The 19007-nt window shown below is 51.2% G+C and overlaps 1 protein-coding gene across 17 annotated transcripts in view; it reads left to right on the forward strand.

The window, feature by feature from the left end:
- The window catches only part of PPARD (peroxisome proliferator activated receptor delta), an 83372-nt gene extending 67879 nt beyond the window's left edge, over positions 1-15493 (forward strand). For 8 of the 17 annotated variants that reach the window (XM_031012290.3, XM_031012292.3, XM_031012291.3 and 5 more), the window contains 5 exons: positions 7459-7613; positions 9157-9295; positions 11269-11471; positions 11653-12103; positions 13146-15493. In XM_031012290.3, the coding sequence (XP_030868150.1) occupies positions 7459-7613; positions 9157-9295; positions 11269-11471; positions 11653-12103; positions 13146-13393 (1196 nt within the window). In that variant the 3' untranslated portion in view covers positions 13394-15493. Of the gene's footprint in view, positions 1-7458; positions 7614-9156; positions 9296-11268; positions 11472-11652; positions 12112-13145 lie in introns of those variants that run through there. The other 9 variants (XM_031012295.2, XM_063707542.1, XM_063707541.1 and 6 more) reach the window with 4 other exon arrangements.
- The last annotated feature ends 3514 nt before the right edge of the window (positions 15494-19007 follow it).

A 19007-nucleotide genomic window follows, 5' to 3' on the forward strand; every position in this document is an offset into this window, starting at 1 on the left:
AGTCCTTCTCATCTCACCCAGGATCACCTGGGAGTGACCAAAATAGGCCAAATGTGATTCTAGGGCCAAAGTGAAGGTGTCCGCCATTCCCCGAGTAAGCAACTTCCTGTCTATTGGCTGGTAACTGGGATGGCTTTGGAGACACAGCCTGTCTCAGAAGAGCGGAACAGCTAACCAGGAATGATAATTCACTCAGTGCCAGTAGCACATACTGTTCTAAATCTGAAGAAGGTGGGGAAGGTTAGAAAGCAAAGGGAAGACAGTGGGGACTAAGAATGAGTGTGGGATGTCATGAGGATTCAAGGGAGAATGGAAGGAGAAGAGACGGCCACAGGGTTTGTGGCTATGCCGCCTGCCGTGGCCCACCTCATCCCCACATCTGAGCCCAGGCAGACGGAAGTCCCCTGCAGAGCAGTGTTCTGTCCTGGAGTTTCCTCCACACCCCTTCTTGGGACTAGGGCTGTTTCCCAAATAGCATCACTGTTCCCGTGCAGGCCAAGTGAGGTGCCTGGGAACAGGGGTAGGGTGAGGCAGGCATGGCGGTGACCTCTTAGGCAGCTTCGTTGTGGGATTTAGGGCACAGCGGGAAACGTCCAGGGCAGAGGTTGCCTCACCAGTCACACGGTATTATGTAGGAGGTGGTGTTTAATAGATTCTGTTTATCAATAAGTGGATGAAGTGGAGATAGAGAGACTTCCTTGTTCAGTCATTGAAACAGGAGAGAGGGTTACTTGACATAATCACTTTGTGTTAAAGCTGTAGTGTATGAAAAGTTCCCAAAAATTCTACAAGACAAGCAACCTAGCAGGAAAATCAGAACAGGTAACAGTAGGACAAATACGAATGGCCTGAAATCCCGACAGATTTTTCAGTCTAACCAACTCAAAGAAAGCACCTTAAGTTGCAATGCCATTTCACCTGTCAGATGGGTGGGGAGGACTTGGTCCTCCCACCACCAGGGGTGAAAGGGTAGTGTGGGCCAACACTTCTTAATGTGCGATTCTTTTTTTTTTTTTTTGAGACAGAGCCTGGCTCTGTCGCTCAGGCTAGAGTGCAGTGGCACACGATCTCAACTCACTGCAACCTCTGCCTCCCAGGCTCAAGCGATTCTCCTGCCTCAGCCTCCCAGGTAGCTGGAATTACAGGCGTGCACCACCGTGCCTGGCTAATTTTTGTATTTTTAGTAGAGATGGGGTTCCACTGTGTTGGCCAGGCTAGTCACGAACTCCTCAGGTGATCCTCCCGCCTCGGCCTCCCAAAGTGTTGGGATTTCAGGTGTGAGCCACCACACCTGGCCAAGTGTGCATTTCTTTTACCCTGCATTCCCACTTCTAGGAACATGTCCTGTGTAAGTACTTGCTCAGCATGCTCAGAGATTCCCATGCCAGCTTATTTACTGCAGGACTGCTCATAAGAGCAAAAATAGGAACGTGCCCATCTGTGGGGAACCGGTTATGTAAACTGTGGTAGAGCCATATGGTGGAATACTCTGGAGTCATTGAAAAGGATAAGGCTGGTTTGTATATATTAAATAAGTTCCTGACAAGTTGGGGATCCCATTGTTTAAAATCCTTATGTTTCGTAGAAGGCACTGGAAGAGTCTATACCGAAGGACTCAGGGGCTAACTCTGAGGAGCAGGATCATGGTTAAGGAGGCTGTGTCATAAGATCCTGCATACCCTTCTGTGTTTTTCTCAACAAGTCTGCACTACTTTCATAATTTGAAAGGCAACTGTACTTTTTTTAAGGCTAAAATTAACTGTTTAAAAGGGGGGTGAGGATCTGGCAGGTGAGGGGCCCTAGAGACAGAGCCTGATCACGTGTTCAGAGCAGAAGGGCTTGGAGATCACAGAGACCAGGGCAGGCATCCCAGGTCTGTCACTGTGAGCTGTAGCCCTCGCCAGTGCCATCACTTCTCCAAGTCTCATTCTCTTCACCTTTATAGGCTGTGTCCTACCCAGCCTGAGGGCCAGCCAGGTGAGAGTCAGTGGGGGTATGTGACACATCGCAGGTCTCAGCACCTGCTAGTTCTCTGCCCCATCCCCATGAGTTATTACTTTGGCCTCGGGAGTCCCCTGAGGGACCCATAAGGACAGCGCACAGCTTTGAGCCCTGAAACAGCAGGAAGGCTCCACAGTCACCCCTGACCACGTCCTCAGCAGTTCAGCACTGACTCTCAGTGCAGATATTGAGCTCAACACCTGCCATGCACCTTCTCCTCACTCTCCCCCCAGCCAGGCAGGACAGACCTTCCCATCAACAAGGAAACTGAGGTTACCAGAAACCCACTTTCCAGGGTCCCCTGGGCATGTAGGAGTAGAGACAGCTAGAGCCAGGATTCACCTCCTATTCCCATTCTCATCCCTCCTGCTTCAGTGACATCCATCCCAATCACCCTTGAGAAAGAAAGAGGAAGATAAAGTGTCCTTCCTCCTGGCCTCAGCACCTCCTCACTTGGCAAGCACTTGGTGGGCATCAGGCTGGGCCCAGCACTGTGCCCAGGGCTGGCCATACAGTGGTGGACAAGGCTGAGTGCCTGTCCCAAGGAGCCCACAGTTCAGGCAAACAGGACAACAGAAGTAAAGAGGCTGCTCAGTAACCCAGCCTCAAATCCCTGCAGAATTTGGCCTGACTTCAGAAGCTGCTGGGTGCTTGTTTGCCTGTGAGCTCTGCCAGCAAAGTAAATAGACCAATCGGGCGCCTCCTGGCTGTCTTCACAGCCATGACAACGGCATTCTCCCAGCATTGGAGGCTAGATATGCAGGAGAGCTCTCAGCCACAAATGATGTGAATAAGGTCAATAGTGTCTATTTGCTGAACTTGTCATCAAAGATGGTGAAACTGATACTTTACTCTCTGGGTGAGAGGGCTAGTGTTTACACTGAATCCAAACATTTGGATAATGACATGGTGCCTCCTCAGCAGTGACTGTGTCTTCTTGTTTATCATAATAATGTTATTGATTAGCGGTACTGAACATGTAGGTATGCGTAGTAGTGGAATGCCGAGGTTAAGAGCTCAGCTCCAGGAATTGCATGGTTCTAGGTTATAAGTCTTGCTCTGTCACTGTATTAGTCAGGGTTCTCCATAGGAGAACCTGTGTGTGTGTGTGTGTGTGTGTGTGTGTGTGTGTGTGTGTGTGTTGAAAGAAAGAGATGTGTTTTAACGAATTGGTTCACACAGTTGTTGGAGTGGCAAGTCCGAATTTTGAAAGGCAGGCAGGCTGGAGAGCCAGGGAAGTTGATGTTGCAGCTCAAGTCCGAAGGCAGCCTGGAGGCAGAATTTCCTCTTCCACAGTGGGGCCACAGTAGGCACTCAGTCTTTTTTCTTAAGGCCTTCAGTTGTTGGATGAGGGCCACTCACATTATGGAGGGTAATCTGCTTTACTCAAAGTCTTCTGATTTAAATGTTAATTGCATCTAAAAAATACCTTCCTAGTGGCCGGGCGCAGTGGCTCATGCCTGTAATCCCAGCACTTTGGGAGGCCAAGGTGGGTGGATCACCTGAGGTCAGGAATTCGAGACCAGCCCGGCCAACATGGTGAAACCCCATCTCTACTAAAAATACCAAAAAAAACCTAGCTGGGCGCCTGTAATCCCAGCTACTCCGGGGGCTGAGGCAGGAGAATCGCTTGAACCCGGGAGGCAGAAGTTGCAGTGAGCTGAGATCGCGCCATTGCACTCCAGCCTGGGGAACAAAAGCGAGACTTCATCTCAAAAAAAAAAAACAAAACAAAAAAAACACCTTCTTAGCACATTGTTTGGTCAAACAACTGGGCACCATGGCCTAATCAAGTTGATACGTAAGACCAACATAGCCGCTGCCAGCAAGTTACTAACACTTCTGAGCCTTGGAGCCTCGGCTTCCTTGCCTGTAAAGTGGGGGTAAGAAGACCATCTTGAAAGGTTGTTTTGAGGTTTTATGTGAGATGAAATGGGTGTCCAATGGAGTGCCTTTAGCAGGACACCTGCTTGCCCCCACCTCTACCCAGGACATCATGGTGCGAGGGAAGTGGTGGAACCTTCAGAACCCGGCCCCTAGTATGAGAAGAATTCTGCCATCACCTTTCTTTCAGCAGAGAGGGAAGCAGTCCCCTTCCGTGACAGTCACATGCGTGAGTGATGGCTCCTTCCAAAATCCTGCACTTCTTACTGCCCCTTACCTGGCGTTGCTCCACTCTATCTCATGTTCTAGTTTTCTTATCTCTTTCTCTTTTTTTTTCTATTTTATTTTTTTCCTGTAGGCACAAGTGAGCTACAGTAGGTTAAGTTACACCTTACCTTTCCTTGTTTTTCTTGTTTATTTATTTGTTTATTTATTTTTTTGAGACAAGGTCTTGTTCTGTCACCACAGGCTGGAGTACAGTGGTGCAATCACAGCTCACCGCAACCTGGACCTCCCAGGCTCAAGTCATCTTCCCACATTCAGGCAATCCTCCCGCCTCAGCCTCCCAACTATCTGGGACTACATGCATGTGCCACCACACCCAGCTAGTTTTTTTAATTTTTTATAGAGATAGAGACAGGGTCTCACTATGTTGCCCAGGCTGGTCTCAAACTCCTGGGCTCAAGTGATCCTCCCGCCTCAGCCTCCCAAAGTGTTGGGATCACAGGTGTGAGCCACTGCACCTGGCCTTTTGTTTTTTTTAAGTAGAGACAGTCTTGCTTTATCACCCAGGCTGGTATACGATGGCACAATCACAGCTCTCCTAGGCTCAAGGATTTTCCTGCCTCAGCCTCCTCAGTAGCTGGCACTATAGGCAGGTGCCACGACACCCAACTATTTTTTTTTTTTTTACTTTTTATAGAGACAGGGTCTCACTATGTTGCTCCTGGCCTCAGGTAATCCTCCTGCCTTGGCCTCCCAAAGTACTGCGATTACTGGCGTGAGCCACCACACTCAGCCGAGTGCAAAGGCACGATCTCAGCTCACTGCAACCTCCGCTCCCCTGCCCCCGGGTTCAAGTGATTCTCCTTCCTTAGCCTCCCGAGTAGCTGGGACTACAGGCATGTGCCACCACGCCCAGCTAATTTTTGTATTTTTAGTAGAGATGGGGTTTCACCACGTTGGCCAGGATGGTTTCAATCTCTTGACCTTGTGATCCGCCCGCGTCGGCCTCCCAAAATGCTGGGATTACAGGCGTGAGCCACCACACCCAGCCCTGCTGTTACCTCTTTCTTACCTCAGCTATTTGAGGATAGAGTCTAGGTCCTGTCCTGCATATAGAAGGTGCTTATCATGTGTCTTTTGAGTGAACACAGAGGGTGACATTGTCACGTGCAGTGCCAACAGAAACCAAATGACTAGACACCTGCTGACCTTCCATGGCCACAGGGAGGATGAGAAAGGCACCTCCAGGAGGTGTGAATAATCTGAGGGTATTGGCCACTGTGGACAAGACTCGGTGGTAGAAGTGAGCTCCGAGATCCAAAGGGAACATGAGTAGAGACATGCAGAGTCTCGCAGAGGAAGCAGACGTGCAGGCCACAAAGACAAAATTACAAGAAATGCCCCAACACGAACATATGCTCACGGACTGCACAGATTCAAGGAGGAAGTGCCAGAAACCCTGCCTGCCCCAGCATCTGCACAGGCGTCCACAAAGGGTTTCTGTCATGTTATCTCTTTTTCTTCCAACATCCGGTGCTGTGAGTTTTATTGTCCCTGTTATAATGCCTCCAGGAGTGGCAGGTCCTGCCCAGCCCCATCAGCCAGTTGGTGCTGCGGTCAGGACACCCAGGCAGCCTGAGGACTGCCAGTTGTGCAGAGAGCTATCGCGTGCCTGCTGCGTGCCCAGCACCTCACACAGCTCTCAGTGTCGGACCACGCTGGTGCCCTGGTGGACAAAGTTCCTGCCCTTGTGGCCCTTTTGTCTAGTGGGTGGCTTCCAACAATGAACACACACAGGATATGTCAGGCGGTGACAAAGGCTACTGAGAAGACCAAAGCGGCTTCACCCTCCCAGAGCACAGCTTTTCCCTCCCAGGCCCGAGAGATGTAGGGAGCCCACTGTCCCAGTCTGGGTCAAGAGGAACAGTTACACACCTTGGAATGACTGAAGTTGGGAGCTAAGGTGCCAGGACAAGACAGGCCATTTTAGGAACCAGAGACTTGTGTCACCCCTAAACCTCACCAGCCAGGAGGGGAGCAGCCCACTGGGTCCTCTCTGCCACAGTTGGGTGCTTCTTGTGCTCCCCCTCCTGTGGTCAGGATAGGGGAAGCAGGCTTTCCTGCTGCCACTCCTAGGACCCAAGGGGAAGCTGGGGGAGTGGGGAAACCGTGTGGGAAGGATGGAGTGCACTTTGATTGGTAGCAGGTGGATAGCTACTCCCATATTGGGGAAATCAAGGTTGCTTGGCCTGTGTAGTAGAGAGGTATTACCACAGGCCTGGAAAACATTAGCCTGGGTTTATCTCTGTGGCTTCGGTTCCCCGACATCCCCTTCTACTCAAAATGGCTGATTCTCTGGTTTGGAGGTTTGGCACCTGCTTTTGGGGAGGTTGCTCAGTCATTAGAGAAGAGTGCAGAGGTTGGACGGTCATCATGGCAGAGGCAGGACAGCTGGTATGTGGGGCCATGAAACCAGCTTTGGGCTAGGAGTCAGGAAGCTGAGACTCAGTTCAGGTCACCTTTCCAAGATGAAGAGATCATTTCCGAGTGTCCAAAGGGCACTGGGAAGAGAATCCTAGCAGTTCTTATGAAATCATCTGACAGCAGATATATCCTGAAGTCATAGCCTTAGCAAACTGCCTTTCTTGCCAACACACTCAACACCCCGTGGTTCAAACATCTATACGTCTGATAGAAAAACTTGGAGAAATTCAGTGTGTTGCTTAATCAATATGACTGATACCTAAGCTGTTCTACTCAAGCAAGAAGTTTCATGGGAATGAACTTGAGCTTCTTGAGAGATTGTTTACAGCATCCCTGGAGTCTATGCAAGAATAGAACTTCCTGTGGGGGATGGTGGGGAGGCTAGCTCTGCAGAGGTCTACAGTCCTGCAGTTTCTGCAAAACACGTTGCACACATCTCCATATGGGCCACACGGTGGCAACCTCTGAACCAGGAGAGCTGCTTCCTAAGGGCTAAGACCCTCTGTCTGCTTTCTCTCTCTTGCTTTCCTCCCAAAACACAGCCATCCTCCTCCCCACTGCTGCCCCATGGTGAGTTCAGCCCAGGAAGCCTCTGACCCAGCCCTGATGGTAATAGCTGCTGTGTACTGGACATCTTCTGTATGTTAGGCTCTGGGAGAAATGCTGTGGAGACTTTTTGCCCATCCTCCCAGAGAAGCTGTCAGTACCCCCTGTTCTAGGTGAAGAAACTGGTCCTCAGAAAGGTTGACTCCCTGAGGCCACACAGCTGTTAAGTGGCTGAGGCGAGGGCTGTGGGGCTGTTCCCACGCCCTGGCTTCCAGGCCTGGCAGCATGTGGAGCTGCCCCTCCATCGTGTATCCACAGACCTCTCCCGGAGCTCCTCGCCACCCTCACTGCTGGACCAACTGCAGATGGGCTGTGACGGGGCCTCATGCGGCAGCCTCAACATGGAGTGCCGGGTGTGTGGGGACAAGGCATCGGGCTTCCACTACGGTGTTCATGCATGTGAGGGGTGCAAGGTACGGACTGGGGGGAGCGGTGGCTGGCCACTGAGGCTGTGGTCACATGGTGAATTGACCCTCCACAAAGCTTTCCTTACCTTGGGGTGGGGCCCTGACTGTACCTATTGCAGAATTCCTGCCCAGGAGGCAGCCAGGCCCTTGCGCTCCAGACCTCAGCTCTGGGCACTGCAGGAGAAGAGGGGGTTCCCCTGTCAAGCCTACCCTGCTGGGCACCTGTGTTGACCCAGCTCTGTGGGTGATTGTGTCCCCCTGGGGACCAGGCAGCTAGGACAGAATGAGGGTCTTGGGCTGAGCCATTGTCTTACCTGAGGTCTGGGTTTCTTGTTTCTCAAGGCTCAAAGCGGGCTCTGAGAAAAAAGGACAGACATTTGTTTTTCCAGTGATATTTGTGGGTCCTTCCTAACTTCACACCCATCAAAATCTCACAGATTATTTTATTGAATCACCACCTCACAAATACACAGAACCAGATACATTTATGAAGAAATCAAGTTAGCCGTGAGACAATCTTATGTTACCAAACTAACAAAGAAGCTTTTTTTTTTTTTTTGAGATGGAATCTCGATCTGTCGCCCAGGCTGGAGTGCAGTGGCGTGATCTCAGTTAACTGCAACCTCCACCTCCCGGGTTCAGGAGATTCTCCTGCCTGAGCCTCCAGAGTAGCTGGGATTACAGGTACATGCCACCATGCCTGGCTAATTTTTGTATTTTTAGTAGAGATGGGGTTTCACCACATTGGCCAGGCTGGTCTCGAACTCCTGACCTCAGGTGATCCACCTGCCTTGGCCTCCCAAAGTGCTAGGATTACAGGTGTGAGCCACTGTGCCTGACCCAATTTTTGTAGTTTTAATAGGGACGGGGTTTCACCATGTTGGCTAGGCTGGTCTTGAACTCCTGACCTCAGGTGATCCACCTACCTCGGCCTCCCAAAGTGGTGGGATTACAGGCATGAGCCACTGTGTCCAGCCCCAACAAAGAAGCTTTAGGACTTCTTTAGACATTTAAAATAGTTGTGTTATTTTTGTTTTTTGTTTTGTTTTGTTTTGTTTTATTTTGTTTTGTTTTGTTTTGTTTTGAGATGGAGTTTCACTCTTGTTGTCCAGGTTGGAGTGTAATGGCGCGATCTCGGCTCACTGCAACCTCCACCTCCCGGGTTCAAGCGATTCCCCTGCCTCAGCCTCCTGAGTAGCTGGGATTACAGGGGTGTGCCACTACACCCGGCTAATTTTTCTGTATTTTTAGTAGAGACGGGGTTTCACCATGTTGGCCAGGCTGGTCTCAAACTCCTGACCTCAGGTGATCCGCCCACCTCGGCCTCTCAAAGTGCTGGGATTACAGGCGTGAGCCACTGTGCCTGAACTAAAACAGTTTTAATTAAAGTTTTAGAATTACTTTCCTTCTCCATCTCCCCTCCAAAAAAATTTCTTCTCATTACTTCCAAACGTCAGGAGTGTTTACACCTTATGCATAATCGGGCCCTTTGGCACAGCCTCCCTCCCACCTCCTGGTGGCCTTTCCTCACCTGTTCTTGGTGCTTCAGGGCTTCTTCCGTCGTACGATCCGCATGAAGCTGGAGTACGAGAAGTGTGAACGCAGCTGCAAGATTCAGAAGAAGAACCGCAACAAGTGCCAGTACTGCCGCTTCCAGAAGTGCCTGGCACTGGGCATGTCACACAACGGTGAGAGCTGACCAGGGCAACTCATGGGCTGCTGGCTCCACACAGCCTGAAACCAAGGTCCAGGGAGCCCTTGGGGCAGCCTAGAGGGGGCACCTGTAGAGCAATGCCTGGCGCACAGTAAGCACCATGGCTGTTGGCTGTTGGCTTTGCTGATCTGGACCTTGGATCTTAGAACCTAAGACCTGCCACTTCCTCAGACTGCCAGCATCTACCATGGGTCCCAGGCGTGGGGTAGTGTCTACCTCCCTATACCTGAGGTTTACCCATTCTGGCCCAGAAGGGAACTGAGAATTGATACCAGCTTGAACAATTTGGGGAACACCAGTCCCAGAAACTCAAGCCTGTCTCAGATGACCTGACACAGCATGAAAGCTACTGCCAAGGCCAGGTGGCCCTTCTTGGTTATAGAAGGCAGGCAGTAACCAGTAAGTAACCACATTTGTCAACTGCCAGGAGCCAGGCAGAAGTTTCTTGGAGGTCACCCACTCCCAGGAGACAGAGCCTTCTCTGCCCTGTGCTCCAGGCCTCCTGCAGAGCCTTGTCTTCGGATCCCTAGGGTAGGATATTGCAAAGCCCACCTGTCCCCTCAGTACCTCTCTGAGTAAGACCCCTAGAGGACAGGGGAGAGCCTCTTGTGATCTCTACAGGCAGGTTAGCTGCTTGGCCAGCTTTTACCCAGGGATGCCCTGACTGCCTTGCATCTTAGAGGGTAGCAGGACCTGAGCCCTCCATTTGCAGCTCTCCTGGGTAATGGGGTCTGGCAGGTCTGGGTTTGACTCCTTTCTTAGGAAATCTCAGAACTGACTGAATCCCTCTCCTTACGCTAACTCCAGGAGAAGTCGAATTCGTATCCTACTCAATTACTAATGACAACAATTTTTGAGTGCTTACTATGTGAGGATTCTTATTTAATTGATCTAATAACTCAGTAAGTTTTAAAAAGTATTAGCCTCATTTTTCTGATTAAAAAAGAAAAGTGGCCAGGTGCAGTGGCTCACACCTGTAATCCCATCACTTTGGGAGGCCAAGGTAGGAGGATCGCTTGAGTCCAGGAGTTTTAACACCAGCCTGAGCAACATAGTGAGACCTCATCTCTACAAAAAAAAAAAAAAAAATTAGGCTTGGTGGCGTGCACCTGTAGTCCCAGCTACTCAGAAGGTTGAGTAAGGAGGATCACTTTAGCCCAGGAGGTCAAGGCTGCAGTGAGCCATGATTGTGCCACTGTACTCCAGCCTGGATGAGAGTGAGACCCTGTCTCAAAACAAAAAAAGAAAAAGGCTGGGCATGGTGGCACATGCCTGTAATCCTAGCACTTTGGGAGGCCAAGGCGAGTGGATCACCTGAGGTCAGCAGTTCGAGACCAGCCTGGCCAAGATGGTGAAACTCTGTCTCTACTAAAAAAAAAAAATACAAAAATTAGCCGGGCATGGTGGTGGGCGCCTATAATCCCAGCTACTCGGGAGGCTGAGGCAGAGAATTGCTTGAACCCGGGAGGCAGAGGTTGCAGTGAGCTGAGATCGTGCCACTGCACTCCAGCCTGGGAGACAGAGCGAGACTCTGTCTCAAAAAAAAAAGAAAAGAAAAAAGTGAAGGAGTCTGCCCCAAGTCACAAAGCTAGTAAACTGCTGAGCTGGAACTCAAGCCCAGGCCTTTGTCACCAAAGTCTGTCTTACCCCAGCTAGAGTAGCTCAGTCACTCAGTAAGTTAGAGCCCTTGTGTGCTGGGCACTGTGAACAAAACAGACAAAATCACTGCTCTTGCAAAGATACACCAAAAAAAAAAAAAAAAAAATCACATCTTGTGGAGATTGCGATCTGGAGGGGCCACCCCATCATTCCTACCTTGCTGACTCTAGAGCTTCTGGGGGCCTTAGGCTCCAAAAGGATTTGGCCCATGCACCTGTAAAGGGATGGGATGTCAGAGGTGCTGGGGCCTGCCTGGGCTCCTTGCTGACTGCCCCCTTCCCTGTGCAGCTATCCGTTTTGGTCGGATGCCAGAGGCTGAGAAGAGGAAGCTGGTGGCAGGGCTGACGGCAAACGAGGGGAGCCAGTACAACCCACAGGTGGCCGACCTGAAGGCCTTCTCCAAGCACATCTACAATGCCTACCTGAAAAACTTCAACATGACCAAAAAGAAGGCCCGCAGCATCCTCACCGGCAAAGCCAGCCACACGGCGGTGAGTGTTGCTGCTGCTTGGCCTGGCAGCATCCTGGGCTCTGGGTCCCACTGCTGCCTGCCTGACTCCTGGGAGAGCCAGGCCTTCTCTCTCCCTCAACTTCATGGTGCAGGCAAGGGATATGGGGAGCACAGGGTGGGGGTCTCCCGAGGCCTGATCTCTAACGGGGCCTGGTTTTCAGCCCTTTGTGATCCACGACATCGAGACATTGTGGCAGGCGGAGAAGGGGCTGGTGTGGAAGCAGTTGGTGAACGGCCTGCCTCCCTACAAGGAGATCAGCGTGCACGTCTTCTACCGCTGCCAGTGCACCACAGTGGAGACCGTGCGGGAGCTCACTGAGTTCGCCAAGAGCATCCCCAGCTTCAGCAGCCTCTTCCTCAACGACCAGGTTACCCTTCTCAAGTATGGCGTGCACGAGGCCATCTTCGCCATGCTGGCCTCTATCGTCAACAAGGACGGGCTGCTGGTAGCCAACGGCAGTGGCTTTGTCACCCGTGAGTTCCTGCGCAGCCTCCGCAAACCCTTCAGTGATATCATTGAGCCTAAGTTTGAATTTGCTGTCAAGTTCAACGCCCTGGAACTTGATGACAGTGACCTGGCCCTATTCATTGCGGCCATCATTCTGTGTGGAGGTGAGTGAGAGTGGGGCAGGTGGGCTGGCCTGGCACACCCAGTCGTCCTGGGGGTTGGCCCTCACTGCAGGGCACTGTGCCTGAGCTCTGACAGTGTGGGGAAGTGTCCCTGTGATCTTGGCAGTGGAACATGCAAGGCACTGACTGAGCATGCAGGATCAGCTCCATCTCATTATGTACGTAGATAGAGGTGGAGACAGGAAAAAGACTAAGCCAGACGTGGTGGCTCACACCTGTAATCCCAGCACTTTGGCAGGCCGAGGCGGGTGGATCACTTGAGGTCAGGAGTTCGAAACCAGCCTGGCCAACATGGTGAAACCTTGTCTCTACTAAAAATACAAAACATTAGCGAGATGTGGTGGCACGTGCCTGTAATCCCAGCTACTTGGGAGGCTGAGCCAGGAGAATCGCTTGAACCCGAGAGCTGGAGGTTGCAGTGAGCCAAAATCCCACCACTGCACTCCAGCCTGGGTGACAGAGTGAGACCCTGTCTCAAAAAAAAAGGAAAAGGACTAACAGGCAGTATGCTGTCATGTTAATGTGGGGTAGAAAAATTGTCTGCATTTTTAAAATTCCAACACAATAAATACAATCATAACTATGCTAACTAACAGTGGTCTAGAGCTTACTTCATGCCAGGCACTGTTCTTTTCATCGATGATGACTCACTTGATCCTCACAACAACCCTGTGCAGGAAGAATGTTTTGTGTCTCCATTTTACACATCAGAGAGGCTGAATGACCTGCCTATAGCCTCACAGGCAGACACAGGATTTGAATTAAGCATTGAGTCTCTTAACCACAATACTACGTTGCCTAATCGGGGGGGAGGTGGGGGCAAATTGGCAAAAAACAAAAGAAGTGGATTAAGAACAGGGGTAGGGAGATTAGAACACCCAGTGGAGCATTGCTGATGGGACAGGGCTTGGTCTGTCACGGCCAAGGAGGCCTGCCATCCCCTGGGCCAAGTCACCTCTTGGGGTGGAGGTAGGGGAGCTCCACTGCCTTTCTGAGCTCCCTGGCATGCCCTGTGTCCCCACAGACCGGCCAGGCCTCATGAACGTTCCACAGGTGGAGGCTATCCAGGACACCATCCTGCGTGCCCTCGAATTCCACCTGCAGGCCAACCACCCTGATGCCCAGTACCTCTTCCCCAAGCTGCTGCAGAAGATGGCTGACCTGCGGCAACTGGTCACCGAGCACGCCCAGATGATGCAGCGGATCAAGAAGACCGAAACCGAGACCTCGCTGCACCCTCTGCTCCAGGAGATCTACAAGGACATGTACTAACGGCGGCACCCAGGCCTCCCTGCAGGCTCCAATGGGGCCAGCACTGGAGGGGCCCACCCACGTGACTTTTCCATTGACCAGCCCTTGAGCACCCGGCCTGGAGCAGCAGAGTCCCACGATCGCCCTCAGACACATGACACCCACGGCCTCTGGCTCCCTGTGCCCTCTCTCCCGCTTCCTCCAGCCAGCTCTCTTCCTGTCTTTGTTGTCTCCCTCTTTCTCAGTTCCTCTTTCTTTTCTAATTCCCGTTGCTCTGTTTCTTCCTTTCTGTAGGTTTCTCTCTTCCCTTCTCCCTTGCCCTCCCTTTCTTTCTCCACCCCCCACGTCTGTCCTCCTTTCTTATTCTGTGAGATGTTTTGTATTATTTCACCAGCAGCATAGAACAGGACCTCTGCTTTTGCACACCCTTTCCCCAGGAGCAGAAGAGAGTGGGGCCTGCCCTCTGCCCCATCATTGCACCTGCAGGCTTAGGGTCCTCACTTCTGTCTCCTGTCTTCAGAGCAAAAGACTTGAGCCATCCAAAGAAACACTAAGCTCTCTGGGCCTGGGTTCCAGGGAAGGCTAAGCATGGCCTGGACTGACTGCAGCCCCCTATAGTCATGGGGTCCCTGCTGCAAAGGACAGTGGGCAGGAGGCCCCAGGCTGAGAGCCAGATGCCTCCCCAAGACTGTCATTGCCCCTCCGATGCTGAGGCCACCTACTGACCCAACTGATCCTGCTCCAGCAGCACACCTCAGCCCCACTGACACCCAGTGTCCTTCCATCTTCACACTGGTTTGCCAGGCCAATGTTGCTGATGGCCCCCTGCACTGGCCGCTGGACGGCACTCTCCCAGCTTGGAAGTAAGCAGGGTTCCCTCCAGGTGGGCCCCCACCTCATTGAAGAGGAGCAAGTCTCAAGAGAAGGAGGGGGGATTGGTGGTTGGAGGAAGCAGCACACCCAATTCTGCCCCTAGGACTCGGGGTCTGAGTCCTGGGGTCAGGCCAGGGAGAGCTCGGGGCAGGCCTTCCGCCAGCACTCCCACTGCCCCCCTGCCCAGTAGCAGCCGCCCACATTGTGTCAGCATCCAGGGCCAGGGCCTGGCCTCACATCCCACTGCTCCTTTCTCTAGCTGGCTCCACGGGAGCTCAGGCCCCACTCCCCCTGAAGCTGCCCCTCCAGCACACACACATAAGCACTGAAATCACTTTACCTGCAGGCTCCATGCACCTCCCTTCTCTCCCTGAGGCAGGTGAGAACCCAGAGAGAGGGGCCTGCAGGTGAGCAGGCAGGGTTGGGCCAGGTCTTCTGGGAGGCAGGGGTCCTGCAGATCCTGGTGGGTCAGCCCAACACCTGCTCCCAGTGGGAGCTTCCCGGGATAAACTGAGCCTGTTCATTCTGATGCCCATTTGTCCCAATAGCTCTACTGCCCTCCCCTTCCCCTTTACTCAGCCCAGCTGGCCACCTAGAAGTCTCCCTGCACAGCCTCTAGTGTCGGGGGACCTTGTGGGACCAGTCCCACACTGCTGGTCCCTGCCCTCTCCTGCTCCCAGGTTGAGGTGCGCTCACCTCAGAGCAGTGCCAAAGCACAGCTGGGCATGCCATGTCTGAGCGGGGCAGAGCCCTCCAGGCCTGCAGAGGCAAGGGGCTGGCTGGAGTCTCAGAGCACAGAGGTAGGAGAACTGGGGTTCAAGCCCAGGCTTCCTGGGTCCTGCCTGGTCCTCCCTCCTAAGGAGCCATTCTGTGTGTGACTCTGGGTGGAAGTGCCCAGCCCCTGCCCCTACCGGCACTGCAGCCTCCCTTCCATGCCCCAGGATCACTCTCTGCTGGCAGGATTCTTCCCGCTCCCCACCTACCCAGCTGATGGGGGTTGGGGTGCTTCCTTTCAGGCCAAGGCTATGAAGGGACAGCTGCTGGGACTCACCTCCCCCTCCCCGGCCACATACCGCGTCCCTGCCCCCACCCGGGTCTGGTGCTGAGGATACAGCTCTTCTCAGTGTCTGAACAATCTCCAAAATTGAAATGTATATTTTTGCTAGGAGCCCCAGCTTCCTGTGTTTTTAATATAAATAGTGTACACAGACTGACGAAACTTTAAATAAATGGGAATTAAATATTTAAGAGCTGACTGGAAGCTGACTCAGTTACTTGCATGTTTTTCCTGGGGCTGACAGGGCTCCACGCCTCCTCCACATCCAGTACTGGAGGGCAAAGGAGGCTTTGGGCTCCAAAACCCTCCCCTGCCTCCACCTCGCTTTGCTCACCGCTTGTCAGTCAGCTGGACGACTATGCCATTTCCACCCTGCAGAGAGAATTTGGGGTGTGAGGGGACAAAGGACGTGTGGTGCCCTGGCCTCACCTGGTGGAGCACTTGGGGTCTGGGGAAGGGGAAGGCCCCTGGAGGAGGCGGATGCAGGACTCAATAGATCAAAGCCAGTTTTTCATCACCACAAGAGATCACGGCTTTCCTCTCCTTTGCTGCCACCCAGCTCTCTCCTGTCTTTCCTGAGTGCCATCTCCCCAGCAGTCCAGTCGAGCCCAGCCCCCGGCAGCCATGGGTTTGTTTGCAGTGTGAGGCCAGGTCAGGGTGTGTAACAAGAGTATGTGTTTAGTCAGGAAAAAACTACAGCTAAATATTTCCAAATGGGGAATGTACTGCAGGGAGTTGTTATAAAAGTATTGGAAGTACTGAAAGATCAATAGGGGGAAATAGGAGTCATCCAGAGATGAGTAACTGCAGGAAGCCATTCTCACCTCCAGGGCTGAATGGGAAAATGGTATCATTCAGGGGCCACCGTTGCTACAACACACACTGACACTGCGGCAACCCAGGAGCCTGAAGTCACCAGTTGATTTGACTGTAGAACCAGACTGCTGGTGCCTGAGTTCACACAGATGGTACATATGGGGCCACCAGAGTGCCTGAGGCCACCACCACTGCTGCCCCTGGAACCTCACTGCTTGAGTGCTGTAGCCCCATAACTCATAGCCTGGTCTCAGCTGCTTCTGCCAGAAGTGCTGTCAGAGTTTGGGGTTGGGGAAGCAAAGGATTCTTCCTTCTGCCTATCTTCCAGTATGTTGCTTTTACCTCCCATTGGGGGAAAAAAATGCATGGTAGTCTAGGAAATGGAGTTTGTAGACTTCCAGCCCTTGCAGCATAGAGGAGCATGTGGAAGGGTGGGAACTGAACCAAGCATCTGCAGGCAAACAACTAGCACAGCGTACAGGCACCAGCCCCAGTGTGAGGGATCCCAGAGGCCCACAGCTAAGGGATGGTCACTACAGCACTTGCCTCCCTGTTTTCTTTCTTTGCTGGTCGTCTTGGCAGAGCAATCTGAATTGTCAGGTCCCATATGGTTCATCTCAGTCCAGAGAGTGACAGCCCCAGGGGAACAGGAGGAAAAGAGGAGAAGGAAGAAAAAAAGGGATGCTTGGAACCAGGCCATCTCTGAAATTGGTAGCCTTTTTTATAATGGAATCCTCTGGTTTACTTGGTGTTATAAGTAAAATGTTTATTCAGAAACAGAATGCTTTTTCCTTGGAACTATAAGGAAAAATTAGCGTTTAGACAAAAAGTTTTCTCAGCAAGGCAATTTTACTTTCTGCAGGAAGGGTGTTCCTCACAGATGGAACAATGGCGAGAGCACACACGAACAAAGGAGGGAAGCAATTTTTATCCTTTATGCAGCTTGTCCCTGCTACTGTGTCCTGTCTCCATTGGCTGAAGCCAGACCACACAATCTAAGCTAAACCTGACTGGCTAATAACTTAAAACTTTCCTAAATAGGTGAAGGCAAGGGAGAACAAAGGAAAAGAGGAAGTTGCTTGCAAAAGGACTTAGAAAAGTAATAACCAAATATCTGGTTAAAGTACAAGGACATAGAATGTACTAATTCCCTTATATCTAACAGCTACACAGGACAGGGCTTAACAAAGAGTTATTAGCACAAAACAAGGTGGCTTGAAGGAAGTTAGTCTTTAAAAGAAACTATTATTTCTAACACTTATGATTTATTTTTTAACAAGAAGGGAAACTTTGAAGAGGAACCTTTTTTACTTTCTACACTTGGTTTATTTTACTCACCTCCCTATTCTTTCCCACACTATCAAATGGGAAAAAAATAGTCCAAGACTGTGTGTGTCTCAGTTGTTAAAGGCCAGTCTTCTTCCCAGCACTGAAGAACCCAGTATACTAAATAACCAGTTCTCACTCAGTTCAGAGAGTCGAAGCTGTCTCAACCACTTTGCCTGGCTTCTGGTGCTGCAAAGAGCATCATATGACTCTGGCCCCCGTTGTTACTATCCCTAATTGCTATTCCTTATTAAGCAGCTATTCATGCATTATACATACATCACCTCTAATCTTATAAGGTAAACATTATCACCTGTCATTTTACAGAGGAGGAAGCACAATGAGAGATTAAGGGGTGTGCCTGTGGTCACAGCTAGGAAGAGGCATGGCCGGTATTCCATCCGCAGCCTTAGGATCTCTGCTTTTCAGCCAGGATCAAAACTTTGGGGAAAACAGTTGGTCACCTGGTCTCTTTTTAATAATGCTCAGGACAAATTAATCAAGCATTTAAACTAAAAAGAGAAGAAAGCAAACTTAGAAGACTTAGAAGATTCTCTTGGCAATAATTCTATAAACCTAAAAGTATTCTGAAATTAGAAGTTTATTAGAGAGATAGCCGGGCACGGTGGCTCACGCCTGTAATCCCAGCACTTTGAGAGGCCAAGGTGGGCAGATCACCTGAGGTCGGGAGTTAGAGACTAGCCTGGCCAACATGGTAAAACCCGGTCTCTACTAAAAATACAAAAAAAAAAAAAAACCAAAAAACTTGGGCATGGTGGCACACACCTGGGTAATCCCAGCTACTCAGGAGGCTGAGGCTGGAGAATCACTTGAACCCAGGAGTTCGAGGTTGCAGTGAGCTGAGCTCACACCACTGCACTCCAGCCTGGGTGACAGAGAGAGACTCTGTCTCCAAAAAAAAAAAAAAAAAAAATTATTGGAAAGAAAGAAAGAAACAGGGTCTTGACCTGGTAGTATTCCTGGGAAGCCTGGCAAAAGCAGATGCAAAACCTTTCTGGAGGACGGATACAGGCAGTAGAGAATTCCCACAAAATCATAGATTAAAAAAAAAAAGCCTGCATGAAAATAAATAGACATAACAACCAGTGAAGTTAGAGCCCTGGCACCTCAAAAAATATAACTATTGACTATTATACAGGAAATAAATGTTTTACTCAGGAGGCTGAGGCAGGACGATCACTTGAGGAGGCTGAGGCAGGAGGATCACTTGAGCCCAGGCATTTGAGGTTGCAGTGAGCTATGATTGCGCCACTGCACTCTAGTCTGGGTGACAGACCCTGTCTCAAAAAAATAGGTTGAGCGTGGTGGCTCACGCCTGTAATCCCAACACTTTGGGAGGCCAAGGCGGGTGGATCATGAGGTCAGGGGATCGAGACCATCCTGGCTAACATGGTGAAACCCCATCTCTACTAAAAATACAAAAAATTAGCCAGGCATGGTGGTGGGCGCCTGTAATCCCAGCTATTCGGGAGGCTGAGGCAGAAGAATAGCGTGAACCCAGGAGGCGGAGCTTGCAGTGAGCCGAGATCGCACCACTGCACT

This window comes from Gorilla gorilla, chromosome 5 (genome assembly GCF_029281585.2).
Source record: "Gorilla gorilla gorilla isolate KB3781 chromosome 5, NHGRI_mGorGor1-v2.1_pri, whole genome shotgun sequence".
Classification (NCBI taxonomy): Eukaryota; Metazoa; Chordata; class Mammalia; order Primates; family Hominidae; genus Gorilla; species Gorilla gorilla.